This window comes from Peromyscus maniculatus, chromosome 6 (assembly GCF_049852395.1).
Source record: "Peromyscus maniculatus bairdii isolate BWxNUB_F1_BW_parent chromosome 6, HU_Pman_BW_mat_3.1, whole genome shotgun sequence".
NCBI classification, from domain to species: Eukaryota; Metazoa; Chordata; class Mammalia; order Rodentia; family Cricetidae; genus Peromyscus; species Peromyscus maniculatus.
The window spans coordinates 7539113-7553325 of NC_134857.1; the positions used below are offsets into that span (position 1 = coordinate 7539113).

The 14213-nt window shown below is 44.9% G+C and overlaps 1 protein-coding gene across 2 annotated transcripts in view; it reads right to left on the reverse strand.

The window, feature by feature from the left end:
* Positions 1-14213, reverse strand: part of Usp13 (ubiquitin specific peptidase 13) — a 129510-nt gene that overhangs the window by 64670 nt on the left and 50627 nt on the right. For both annotated transcript variants that reach the window (XM_016000308.3, XM_006971129.4), the window contains exons 7-8: positions 3491-3585; positions 672-859 (exon numbers count right to left, since the gene is read on the reverse strand). In XM_016000308.3, the coding sequence (XP_015855794.1) occupies positions 672-859; positions 3491-3585 (283 nt within the window). The remainder of the gene's footprint in view (positions 1-671; positions 860-3490; positions 3586-14213) is intronic.

Genomic DNA, 14213 nt, shown 5'->3' on the forward strand with positions numbered 1-14213 from the left:
GGGGCCAGTATCCACCTCCATTGCCACAGCTCCAGAATTCCAACATTGGCTGTGGTCTCAGCTAGCTGATAAGCTTTTGTGCTCTGCAGTGTTTTATTTTAATTTTAACTTTTTATTTTTATTTTTCTGAAATAAAGTTTGCTTCTGGTATAATAGACTTTGGTGGTCTGTCCCCCATTATTGTGTGACTCCAGACCCAACAAACTGGACATATGACATGCCCCATATAAGATGTAGTGATATCAAATCACTTCAGCAGTCTCTAGGAGCTTGATCAATGTCCACTTTTTCCTTACTGCAGACTCACACCTAGCAGCCCAGGCCACTATCTGGGAACTACACTCCAAGTAATAAAAAGTAATAACCTAAAGTTCTCCACAGAACTCTCCTCTGGAGAATGAGTGCTGACCACACAGGTCACTAGCCCTCTACTGGCCCAGCTACAGAAAGGATCTGGCAGGTGTGCTATGAGGATGGCTGACTGTGGAGCTGCTCAGTGTCCAAGCACTCTTCCTCTCACCTCATCTGTAGTACTAGGGTACTGTCCCGGGGGTTCAGGAGGATGCAGCAGAATCCCCAAGGCAATAGCAATGGGTTTCCCCATCACACAGGATGGACTAGCCCAGAGAGACTGGCAGCACAGTGGCCTATCAGCAGTGGGGCCCACTTACGCTCTCTGGAACTCTGGGATGCTGAAGATGGCCTGCATGACAGAGCTGAGGTAGCAACTGTTCCCCAGGTTCTTCAGGCCCGTGTACCCTGGTCCATACATCGGCTTCAGCTTAGTCCCTGACTCTTGGATCACTTCCCACTCGCTGACTCTTGGCTTGATGTCATTGTCCCGGAGCCCATTCTCTGTCTGAGACATCATGAAAGAGAGAGAAAAGAACAGGGCTTTAAAGGGGATTCACAATCAAAACTTATGTCCATGAATTATTTCTAATGCAATAGTTGTTTCTGCCATTTTCCTCAAATTACATGGGGAAAATGAACAATCTATTTAAAAATATTGAGACAATGATGATTACATAAGAATGTAAATGTACTTAATGTCACAAAACAGTATACTTAAGATTAGCTAAAAGAACAATTTTATGTATATTTTACCACAATTTTTTAAAACATGAAAAGGTTTGGGGTTTTTGTTTGTTTTGTTTTGTCTCTCAGAACCATCTGAGAGAGGGAAGAAAGAAGAGGGTGAGGAAGTGGAAAGATGGGCATTAATGAGAAAGAGCCCAGCAGCAGGAGAGCATACAGAGTGCTGGCCCAGCAGGGAAGCAAACACAACCTCACACCACAGTTTAGTTTTTTTGGGAAAGAGAAAGAACAAGAAGGAAAGAGATAGGAGGCATAAGAAAAAAGAAGTCAACATGTGATACCTCAGTAAAACCCCCCACTCTATCCCCTACAGACAAAGAGAAGCTTAAACCAGGATTCCTAAGTGTAGATAAGAACTTAGACTCCTTTTCCCCAGGTGGCTGTATCTGCTACAGGGACTTTGGAAAACACAGTCAGGATATTCGACCAAAAGACTAAAAAGGGAGGCGGGTTAAAATAAATTATATGGTCTGTGCCTTTAAGAACTAGCCTCACAAAGAAAGGGGAGTGCTCCTTCCAACCTCTCTGCTGTGAGTGAGAGATTTGGAAGAGCCTCCCTGGAGGCTTGTAAACTTAGAAAACACCTTACGTTTTTGCATTCTGTACCTAAAGTCTCCAGTGGTGGCTTTGGGGATGCGATCTAGGCACAACAAGACCTTCACTCTATTGTCTCAAAAAGGGGGCCTTAGACAAAGATATCTCAATATAGATAGACCCAGGCCAGTTTCAAGTCCCCAGAAATGATGGCGCCAGCCCCAGGAACAAAAGAACAGAGTCAGAATGTCTGATGGTAACCAATTAACCATGAGATGCCCCTCTCCGGAGATAACATGACCAGACCCCGGAGAGGAGTTGTAAAACTCCTGACAGGGCAAACAGACAAGCTAGAATAAGATAAAGTCCAGGCCCGGGAAAAACTGGACCAATCAAGGATGGACCCGTACTAACCCCCTCCCCTCTAAGAAATTTTATGGGTTTTGCCTATAAAAACTAACTTCCCCAAGAAAGAGGAACTCTTCTCTGCCTCACTTGAGATGGCTTGAGTTGAGTTCCCTGTCATGACTTGTAACAGATAAACCTTGCTTTTGCATTCTGGTATGCTCGTCCTTGGTGGTCTCTCTGGGGGTTACGATCTGGGCACAACAAACACATGAAGGGTGCACCTCAAACGCTCGCAGAGCATGAATGCAGTCCTAGGTTCCATCCCAGCACTCCTGTAGAATATTGTTTTAAGATGTGTTACATTTGTCTATGCTGTGGAACATTTGTTTAATGATGCAAAGATGTGTTGCATTCTTTTATGTTGCATTTTGTTTTTATCTCTGTGAAGCTGTGTTACTTTGCCTGCCTAAAACACCTGATTGGTCTAATAAAGAGCTGAATGGCCAATAGCAAGGCAGGAGAAAAGGTAGGCAGGGCTGGCAGGCAGAGAGAATAAATAGGAGGAGAAATCTGGGGAGAGAGGAAGAAGGAGCAAGAAAAGAAGGGGCCAGCCAGCCATCCACACAGCCAGACATGAAATAAGAAGTAAATACACAGAGAAATAGAGAAAGGTAAAAGTCCAGAGGCAAAAGGTAGATGGGATAATTTAAGTTAAGAAAAGTTTGGCTAGCAAAGCTAAGGCCAGGCATTCATAAGAAAGAATAAGACTCCGTGTGTGCATTTATTTGGGAGCTGGGTGGCAGGCCCCCCAAAAGAGTCAAAAGAGTAAAGAATAAATAAAACAGCCAGTTACACAGCACCACATAACCTCGGCGTGGTGCACACTTGTAATCCCAGAACTCATGAGGTAAGGCAGGAAGATCAGAAGTTCAAGCTCACTTTCAGCTACATAGTGGGAGGCCAGCCCAGGCTGCATGAGACCCTCACAAAAACTAAAAGCAAACAAACAAACAAAACCCAAGTAGCAAGACAAGGGGACAACAAAGGACCTGCAGTAAACGAAAAAGGCAGGTAAGGGGGAGAGGGAGGAGGAAGGGAACCATCTGAGAGAGGGAAGAAAGGAAAGGGTGAGGAAGTGGAAAGATGGGCATTAATGAGAAAGCCCAGCAGCAGGAGAGCATACAGAGTGCTGGCCGGGCAGGGGAGCAAACACAACCTCACACCACAGGCCTCACAGGCAAAACTGCTCCATCATCACGTCGAATGGCATCAAGTTAGAACAAACGAGAAGCAAAGTTTACAAGGTTTACAATCGTTTACTCCACCCACTACCCAGCAGCCCTCATTCCTTTTAGGAAATTCAACTAAATTCAGCAAACTAATGCAACAATTAAAATCTATAAAGTAAAGATGCACTTCAGTAGAATTCTATATTAAATAAACCAGAGACCATCCCCTCCACCCACCCATCACAGACACAGCGTAGAATTAGAGACAAAAATGTTCTCACCCTGTTCGCATGAAGCATGTCGATCCCGAAGTGTGCTAAGTGTTTGGCCAAATGAGGATCCAAAACAGGTCCCTCTTCTTGAAAAGAATAAACATCTGGAGGGTGAAGAGAAAACACCACTAAGGTCTGTACATGACATCCAGGCACACTAAGCCTACAGCGGGGCAGGGTGTACCAAAGAGTAGACCATAAAAAATAGATGTAATAAATACACATATTTTCTAAACACACATCAATTCTCTAGAAAGTCTCAAAGACTTAAGGAAAAATGGGTTTTCTAAAGCAAAGTGGGGGAAAACAGCTGAAGGTAAGAAAACTTAAAATGAGATGAATATGAAGACCTAACCATTGGGCTTTATAACCAATACCCATGAGGGCCTAATTCTAAGGCTGGGAAGCAGAGCGAAAAGGGGTGGGGAGAGAGACAGCCATCTGCCAGGGCAGAAGACCCTTGGAGTAGACAGGGGATATCCAGGCCCTGAGGCGCAGCCGGATGGTGAGATGTGGTCAGACAGGCTCCTGTCTCTACCCTTTGGCCCATTTGCCCTTCTCTCTTGCCGCAGTGTCTATGGGTCACAGAGCTAGTGAGAGATGGAAGTGGGAATGCAGACCCATGCAGCTTCCCAAGACTGCCACTCACCCACATCAGAACTGAGGAGGCAGGCATGCTCACCCTGGGACTCACACCAGAACTGAGGTTGGCAACATGATCAACCCATCATCCATAACACTATTAAAAAGGTAGGGATGAGCTCCCAGACTGAAGAGATATGCTCACTCTGAGGTCCACACTGAACCTAGGGAAATGGACACATGATTACCCTAGAGGCCCCACACCTGTACTGAGGAGGCCAGTGACTGAGGATGTCTCAAATGTTATTCCCCCTGTGGCACCCTGGTGCTCGAGGGCAGTGTCTGGCCTCGGGATATTAATATCCCACAGGATAACATGTTTTGGGTAAAGCCCCATCAGATGCACAGACCGTGGACCAGGAGTCGGGGCTCCTTGGAAATGTTCCACCCCAGACTTACCCAAGCAGACTCTCCATTACCAACAAGACCCCAGAGACACAAAGTTTCAGAAGCATTGTAGGACCCTATCTGTCCTGAGAGAGTAATGCAAGGAGGGAGAAGAATGCACATTTCCTGTGTCTCATGGAGAGTCTAGTAAAGGCTACCTGATTCCCTCACATCTCACATGTGGCCCAGAACCCTAGTGCCTCACTCCTGTCCCATCATCTCCTTCCTTCTACCTCAGCATATTCAAGGTATCTCAGGCTATGGATGGTGAGGTGCCATCCAGGCACATTCTAGGAATGGAGACCCCAAACCACAGTCTCTTTTCTTCTAAATTTGGAAAATAAAATGCTTTAAGAAAAATAGATACGAGGTTGGAGAGATCGCTCAGAGGTTAGGAATGCTGGCTGCTCTTTCCTGAGGTCCTGAGTTCAATTCCCAGCAACCACATGGTGGCTCACAACCATCTGTGATGAGATCTGGTGCCCTCTTCTAGGGTGCAGGCAGAATACTGTATACATAATAAATAAACAAATCTTTTTCTAAAAGAAAGAAAAATAGATACAAAGACATCATCCTTTAGAACAGTCTCTTCAGGGCTGCCTAAGCAGTTTTCTACTCTTTGGGACACTGGAAGATTGACAGAGGGATACTATGCAGATGCTATGATGCTAGGATGATCCTCCGACCTACTGTGGCAAAGGGAGTTGGCCTTCCTATCACAAACAGATTGGCTGTTGTAAAGATTTCTCCCTGCACTTTGTATTGTGTGTAGCAGCCTTCACTGATGTCTGCTTAACTATAATTCAAGTATTCTTGAGAGCAAAAGGAAAAGATGAAATCCCCAATTCAATTCAGGCAGTTTCGAGAGAGTAGTGGTCTCTGGATCCTAAGGCGTGAAGGAGCCTGCCTCTGTGTGAAAGGTAAGATTCACAACAGGAAAAGACTTTTTCACAAAGACAGAAGTAGAGGAAGAGTGCCGAAAACGCACAAAGGAAGTGAAAAGATTCTGGAAAAGAGTAGAAACAACAAGTTTCCAAAAGGTTTAAATTTAAATACATACACACACACACACACACACACACACACACACACACACACACACACTAACATTTTTAATCAATGAGTGAGAAGAAATAGAAAAGATCAAATGCTTGTCAGAATGTGAAAAATGACCATCCTACAGCACTGCTATTCTACTCTCTTCAACCGGTGAGACTTTGAAAGCTTAAGTCACAGCTCTATTAGAAAATAATGAAGGCTGGGCAGTGGTGACACACGCCTTCAATCCCAGCACTCAGGAGGCAGAGCCAGGTGGAGCTCTGTGAGTTCAAGGCCAACCTGGGCTACAGAGTGAGATCCAGGAAAGGTGCAAAGCTACACAGAGAAACCCTGTCTCGAAAAGCCAAAAAAAAAAAAAAAAAAAAAAAAGGAGAGAGAAAAGAAAAATAATGAAACTGCTAGGATCACCTCACTCCCACCCTACCCCCACCCCCTACTATCTACATAGTATCCCTCAGCGACAATGCCCCGGGATCCTGAAGCAAGTGAAAACCACACTGCCTCTGGCGGTTCTTAACCTACTAGGTTTTCTCACATTAAGACAACACCATTTCCTACCTCAGGCGGCTAAATGTCCAAAGATACCATGTGATTTCATCAAATATGATAGTCATTTCTTACGCCAATAGCAAAAACAATTTAGGGAGTTCAATACCAGAAACTGAACATGAACTTGATCCTCCTGTGGCAATGATGAAGATCTGTACAAGTGACACAGGATGTCTTCAGAGGTGAGCGCTGCTGCCTTCTGTGTTTTCACTGGAAAATTCACGCTATCTCCCAGTTCAGCTTAGCAAAACTGTCGTGGAACTATCAAGAACTATCCTAGCATGTAAGTATTGCTGGGAAGTCAGGATGCTTCCACACTCCCTGCCATGGCATAAAACCTGACTCAGAAACGGCAGTGCTGAAGCCCAGGGAGAGGCTTCTGGGTAGAACAGACAGTGCTCAGTATGAGCTGATTGGTGACTCTCCGGGTTCCAGTTCAAGGATAAGATAAGCCAAAGAGCCAGAGGTTTCAATCCACACAAAAGATAAAGAGAAAGTTGGCGTAGTCATGCCCCATGCACGGGAGAAGCAGGTTACAGGTTGAAAGGACAGTGAAGGAGCAGGCTGGCAGCAGAAATGGACATGGCACTGAGGTGTGAAAAAGAAAAGGATCTGTGAGAAATAACCAAAACAGTAACCGTGTGTCACCTGAACAGAAAGATTTATTTTACCTTTTTCTATTTTCTCACATTGATTGTAGTATTCTAACTGAAAAATATACACATGGCCTGGCGGTGTCTCTCACTTGCTAGCATTCTCGCCTAGCGAGAAAAAGCTTTAGGTGTGTTCCTCAGCACTGCATAAACCAGGCCTAGTGCCACATACCTACAATCACAGCACTTGGGAGGAAGCGGCAGAAAAGGACCTCAGGAGTTCAAGGTCATCCTTAGCTACATAGGAAGTTCAAGGCCAGCTCGGGTTACATGAGACTCTTTTGTTTTGTTTTGTTTTTAACTTTGTAAGTAATTCCCACAACTAAAACAATTATCTTACATAATACGTTCTGAGGATTCATAGACCTCTAGACAAACTTGTTCAGCCACATTGATTAACCCATTCATTACAGTCAACAAACACAACTGAACACAAAATACACACAGATAGGAAGGTACAACGTTGGGTAAAAAAAGCAGGGTCCCTGCTCTCATGAATGTAAAGTCTAATATCCCAAAACAGTCTTGGAAGTCATGCTGGACTGTGGTGAAGGACCACAGACACCATCTTAGAGAAGGCTCATTTGTGTGGTCCACGCTCTTAACCTCAAGGAAGCTCTCATACTCAGGAAGGAACCAGGTAGTCCCACTGCTGGGCTCCCAACTTAGAGACCCTGTCGGACACCATGGGAACAAAAGGCCGAGGAGGAAATGCAGGCTGGTCCACAGAGGCACACCCCTCATCAAGAGCTACCTGTGTCCCACAGAAAAGAGAAATGAGAGGCTGTGCCAGCAATTCCACTAGAAAACTAAACACAAAATGGATGTACTGACGACGTATGGCCATCCCCAGGGCAGGCAAAACCCGCACTGAAGTCAGGAAAGGAGGCCTGCTGAGACTAAGCCGTCAATCGTACAAATGAGGAGCATCTTTCCTCTATTCGTTCACTGCACAAATCCTTACAGTGACTACTATGCAGACGGCAGCACTAGAGGACAACAGAGATGCTGTCCAGGCCCCACTGTCCCCGGTTACCCCCACTAACCTAACTGCCACAGGGCCCTGTAACAGCTCCTCTGGGAAGCAGCACAAGGTGCGTACAGCACACCAGAAGAGGACAGGCCAGGTTAAAGCTAATATGAAGTCATCAAAGCCTGGATTCCGACCCTGTAGGCTGTGAGAGACAGAAGGGAGCTTATGTCCAGGTCAAGGATGTAAAGAGCCAAAGAAGGAAGGCCCAGGTGTGGAGCCATGCAGCTGTCACAGCCAGTGAGATGAACCAGTCTGCAGCTGCCTTGGGCATCTGGACTGTCTGTGTGCAGTCATCCTGGCACAGAAGTACCTTCCCAGGTAAACAAGCCGCTTCCACAACGGGATTAATACAACCCTCTCCTACCTCCAGCTCATCTTACTCCCTTCCTGACAAGAACCCTCCTGGCTTGGCCAGAGGGCGTCTCCTCCCACACAGGGGAGCTTGGTTTGTTTGTGTGGTGATTTGGTTCTTGTTTTGTTTGTGCTGTACCCATGGGGACCCGGAGTGGAACTGGATACGGGGTCCATTTGTATGAAACGTGCCATCATTTTGGCCTAGCCTGGTGGGTCAGGGCTTCTTGGGAAAACAAAACCCTAAGCAGAGGCCTTATGAATGAAGAGGGTCTCGCTGAGCAGGTACAATGTCACTGGGAAAGGAACCAGGGTGGACAGACCAGGATACCACTGGATACTTGAATACACAACCTTAGATTCCATGTCCACCTAGCAATCTTCTAAATATAATTCAGCTCCCACAGGGAAAGAATGTACTGGTTGAGTTGACATAAACAGCCCACAGATTTGCAGTAGTGGTTCTCATTATGACCTAAAAAAAAACAAATGTCCTGACTTTGAGACTGTCTTTTTCACAGATTAGCCTGAGGGACCTACTGAGTGGAGAAAACCATTCCTTAGTCACCCTGTCCCTCAGCAAAATTATCTGCCCCAGAGTGTAACCCAAATCCCACACAGCAGGCACTGTGTCTTCCATGCTTCAACATCCTAAAGACTCTATAGTGAACCCTTAAAGAAACCTTGATTGTTAGGAATTTATTTGGCTTGTAAAGAAGTAGAAAGTTGAAGCTAACCATCTATTTTAAAAGATATAAGGGGAAGCCACCTATTAAAAAGATGCAAGGGAACAAGCATTGATTGCTGCAACCCACAACTAACAGGAAATAAGAGACTGAACAAAGACTTTAGGAAAACCAACACCACACAGCAGGGGTGGTCAGCCTTCCTAAAGCTGTGACCCAAACCAACACCACACAGCAGTGATTCTCAGCCTTCCTAAAGCTGTGGCCCAAACCAACACAGGAGTTCTCAGCCTTCCTAAAGCTATGGCCCTTCAATACAGTTCTTCATGTGGTGGTGACTCCCAGCCATAAAATTATTCCGTTGCTACTTCATAACTGTAATTTTGCTACTGTTATGAATCATAATGTAAATATCTGTGTTTCTGATGGTCTTAGGGGACCCTGTGAAAGGGCTATTCAATCCCCCGAGGGGGTCTTGGCTTACAAGATGAGAGCCACTGACATACAACAAACACAAGAAATCAAAGGCTGATCCTTTTCCTAAAGTATGAATTCAGAAAGTCTCATGTGGGGCACACAAGAGGCTTGCTGCACTCCCCCCCAGAGTGTTGGACTCTACATGAAGGACTTAAGACTATGTATTCAAATGACCTTGGCTGCCCTGTAAGACCAACCCTCAAAGTTCTCCAGTACTCCACCTTTACAACAGATATGACAGATAATAATAGAAAGAATCCATAAAACCTAATATATATAGATATACATATACATATACTGATAAGAAAAGACCCTAAGATGCTACCTGTGGCAGCCTATATCTATTGTGGTTTTATTGTGCTCCCCAATATATTATGTATCCTAATAAACTTATCTGGGGTCAGAGAACAGAACAGCCACTAGATAGACAAAGGAGTCAGAAAATGGTGGCACTCACATCTTTAATCATAGCATTCTGGAGGCAGAGATCCATTGGGATCTCTGTGAGTTCAAAGCCACACTGGAAACAGCCAGGCATGATGACACACACCTTTAATCCCAGGAAGTGATGGCAGGAAGCAAAAAGGTATATAAGGCATGAAGACCAGGAACTAGAGCCTGCTTAAGCTTAAGGCTTCTGAGCAGCAGTTCAGCTGAGATCCATTCGAATAAGGTCACAGAGGCTTCCAGTCTGAGGAAACACGATCAGCTGAGGAATTGGTGAGGTGAGGTGGCTGTGGCTTGTTCTGCTGCTTTGATCTCCCAGCATTCACCCCAATAACTGGCACTGGGTTTGTTTTTATTAATAAGACCTTTTAAGATTCATGTTACAATCTATAATTGAAGACTAGGAGGATCACAAGTTCAGGACTTCCTGGGCTACTGAGTGAGTTCATGGCCAGCCTGGGCTATATATACAACCAAGACCTTATATCAGAAAGGAAAAAAAAAAAAAGCTAGTCTAAAATTTTCAGGAAAAAAAAAAAAACACAAATATCCAAGAATATAATGAAAAGCTAGGTATGTGGTACATGCCTATAATTCCAACACTCAAATTTAGAGGCAGGATGGTCAGAAGTTCAAGGTTAGCCAGGGTTACATGAGAACTTACCTCAAAAAAAAATCAAATAAAGAATATAATGAAAACTGTTTGACCTCCATAGAAAAGCAAATTCAAGGAAAAAAAGAGCCAAGATGGCGGAGACAAGCAGACGCAGGCAGGCCTGTGGCAGCGGCCCGCGGAGGTAGACGGGTCCGGCAGCAGTGGCTGACAGGGACATTTAGGCCCAGCGGCAGCTGGTGGAGACATTCAGGCCCAGCGGCAGCCCACAGAGGTGTACAGGCCCTGCGGCGGCGGAGATAAGCAGCCGGAGGTGGACAGGACCGGCGCCGGCGGCCGACAGAGACATTCAGGCCTGGCGGCCCACAGAGGTGAACAGGCCACGCGGCGGAGACAGGCGGACGCAGGTCGGCCACTTGCGGAGGTGGAAGGGCCCGGTGGCAGCGGCCGACAGGGACATACAGGCCCAGCAGCAACCGGCAGAGACATACAGGCCCGGTGGCAGCCCGCAGAGGTGGATGGGCCCGGCAGCAGTGACAAGCAGAGGTAGGTAGGCCCGCGGCGGCAGCCAGCAGAGACATACAGGCCCATTGGCCGCCCGCAGAGGTAGACAGACCCAGCAGCAGCTGACAGGGACATACAGGCCCAGCGGTGGAGACAAGTGGACGCAGGTGGGCCTGTGGTGGTGGGCCACAGGGGTGGACAGGCCCGGGGACAGAGAGGGGCGGACACAGCTTGGAACGGGGATGCCCCTAGCCCCAACACCTGGGGAAGAGGCTATCTCCGTGGGTCGGAACCAGGGCGAGTCTGGACACTCCATCTGGGGACAACCCAGGGCCCAACTGCTGATCCTGTGAAACCCAACAACTTGGAGGTGTTGGTGAGACTACCCTGCTCAGCTGAAACCCATCTGGGAGAGGATTCAGATGCCTACAGTTTGAAGTCTGAAGAAACAAGATCAGCTGAGGAGTTGACAAATGAACAAAACGTGATCTGGGAACACAGAAGAAGGCGCTACCCAGTCACCAAACCAGATCACGAGAATCATAAGTATATAATTCACCGACTGAAATCAGCTGTCCCTGAAGAAACAGCCCAATAGCACCAATTTAACCAAGAACCCCTACTAAACCAAGACTAAAAATTAGAACAAGAGAGGCACTCTCAGACACAGACACCACCTGCACCACACAGAGGAAAAGATGAGTAGACGCCAGTGCAAAAATACAGGCAACAACATAAAGACCTATATGGCAACATCAGAACCTAGTGATTCTACACCTGCAAGACCTAAACATACCATGACAGAAGAAACAGAAGAGATCAACCCTAAAAATGACTTTAAGAAGATGATAGAGGCCCTTAAAGAAGAAATAAAACATTCCCTCAATGAGGAAATAAAAACTTTCCTTAAAGAGGAAATGAAAAACTACCTTAAAGAGGAAATAAAAACTTTCCTTAAAGAGGAAATGAAAAACTCTCTTAAAGAGGAAATAAAAACTTCCCTTAAAGAGGAAAGGAAAAACTCCATTAGAGAGGAAATAAAAAACTCCCTTAAAGAAATGGAAGAAAAAACGAACAAAAAATGGGAAGAAATCAAATCAAGCCAAGAAAAAGCAATTAAACAGATGAAAGAAACATTCCAAGATCTGAAAAATGAATTTGAGACAATAAAGAAAACACATGCTAAGGGAATGCTGGAAATAGAAATCCTGACAAAACGAACAGGAACTACAGAAACAAGCATAACCAACCAATTGCAAGAGATGGAACAGAGAATCTCTGACACTGAAGACATGATAGAGAAAATAGATTCGTCAGTCAAAGAAAACACTAAAGACAAAAAAGTCATAACACAAAACGTCCAGGAAATTTGGGACACCATGAAAAGACCAAACCTAAGAATAATAGGGATATGCCGGGCGTGGTGGCGCACGCCTTTAATCCCAGCACTTGGGAGGCAGAGGCAGGCGGATCTCTGTGAGTTCGAGGCCAGCCTGGGCTACCAAGTGAGCTCCAGGAAAGGCGCAAAGCTACACAGAGAAACCCTGTCTCGAAAAACCAAAAAAAAAAAAAAAAAAAAAAAAAAAGAATAATAGGGATAGAAGAAGGAGAAGAATACCAACTCAAAGGCACAGAAAATATATTCAACAAAATTATAGAAGAAAACTTTCCTAACCTAAAGAAAGAAATACATATGAAGATACAAGAAGCTTACAGAACACCGAATAGGCTGGATCCAAAAAAAAAAGTCCCCTCGCCACATAATAATCAAAACACTAAACGCACAGAACAAAGAAAAAATATTAAGAGCCGCAAAGGAAAAAGACCAAGTAACATATAAAGGTAAACCCATCAGAATAACACCAGACTACTCAATAGAGACTATGAAAGCTAGAAGATCGTGGACAAATCTCATGCAGACACTAAGAGGCCATGGATGCCAACCCAGACTATTATACCCAGCAAAACTCTTAATCACCATAGGCGGAGTAAACAAAATATTCCAGGATAAAACCAGATTTAATCAATACCTGTCTACAAACCCAGCCCTACAGAAAGCACTAGAAGGGAAAATTCAACCCAAAGAAGCTAAACACATCCATGAAAAATCAAGCAATAGATAATCCCACACCAACATACACCACAGAAGAAAAAAGCTGGTGTAGCTATCCTAATATCTAGAGAAAAAGGATGTTTCAAAAGAGAAGAAGTCTTGTGGCAATGCCTCAGTGGTCCAGGTAACTACCAGAACTCGGAAAAGTTGGTTGAACTTGGGATTGACTGGGAGGCCAAAGATTTAAAAAGCAGAAGATTCTCTCAAGACACAAGTTGTGTGATAATAGTGTATTTTGTGTGTGTGAATGAGAATTTGTAAATGTTGAATTCTAGGCTTCGACAATCATTGTCAGTGCAGATTAAGCTGCAAGTATTTATGCTTTAAAACTTAAATTATAAAGCTAGTTACATCTTTCTAACAAAAAAAAAAAAAAAAGAAAAGCAAATTCAAGTAAGATGGCAGATCAGCAAGGATTTTTAATGATCCCCAAATGTTGGGGGATATTTGTGCACTGTGTGAAAATGTATTGCTGTGATTGGTGTAATAAAAAGCAGAACAGCCAATAGCTAGGAAGAGGTTAGGAGGGACTATTGGCGACAGAAAGGACTCGGAGAAGAAGAAAGCCAGAGACTCGAGAAGACACAGGGAAGCAGGATGGGCAGTACATGACAGAAAACAGATTAATAGAAATGGGTTAATTTAAGTTATAAGAGCTAGTTTTAAAAAAGCCTAAGCTAAGGCCAAGCTTTCATAATGAACAAGTCTCCATGTCATTATTTGGGGGCTGGCTGGTGGAACAGAGAAAGTCTCATTACACCCAAAGCCATCCAGGATTTGTTGGAAGGGGTGTTCTCATACACCTCTAGTGTGTGAGAAATGATGTCACTCTAGTTACAACTCCAGTGTAACTGAAATGATGACAACTTTAAAAGAGAACCTTGGGGCTGGGAAGATGCCTTAGCCAGTAGAGTGCTTTCCACACAAGCATGAGGAGCTGAGTTTGATCCTCAGATGCATGTAAAAAAAAAGCCAAGCATGGTGGCATGGAGCTGTAATCCAAACAGCGGAGAGGAAGAAACAGGAAGATGACTGAGTTCACTGGTCAGCAGCCTGGCCCAATCAGCATGCTCCAGGCCAAAGAGAGGCCATGTCTCAAAAAAAAGCAATGGAGCCTAAAGAACCATGCTCAAGGATGACCTCTGGTCTCAACACACATGCACACATATGCACACTACATCTGCACACATGAACACACACACTAAATAAATGAATTTA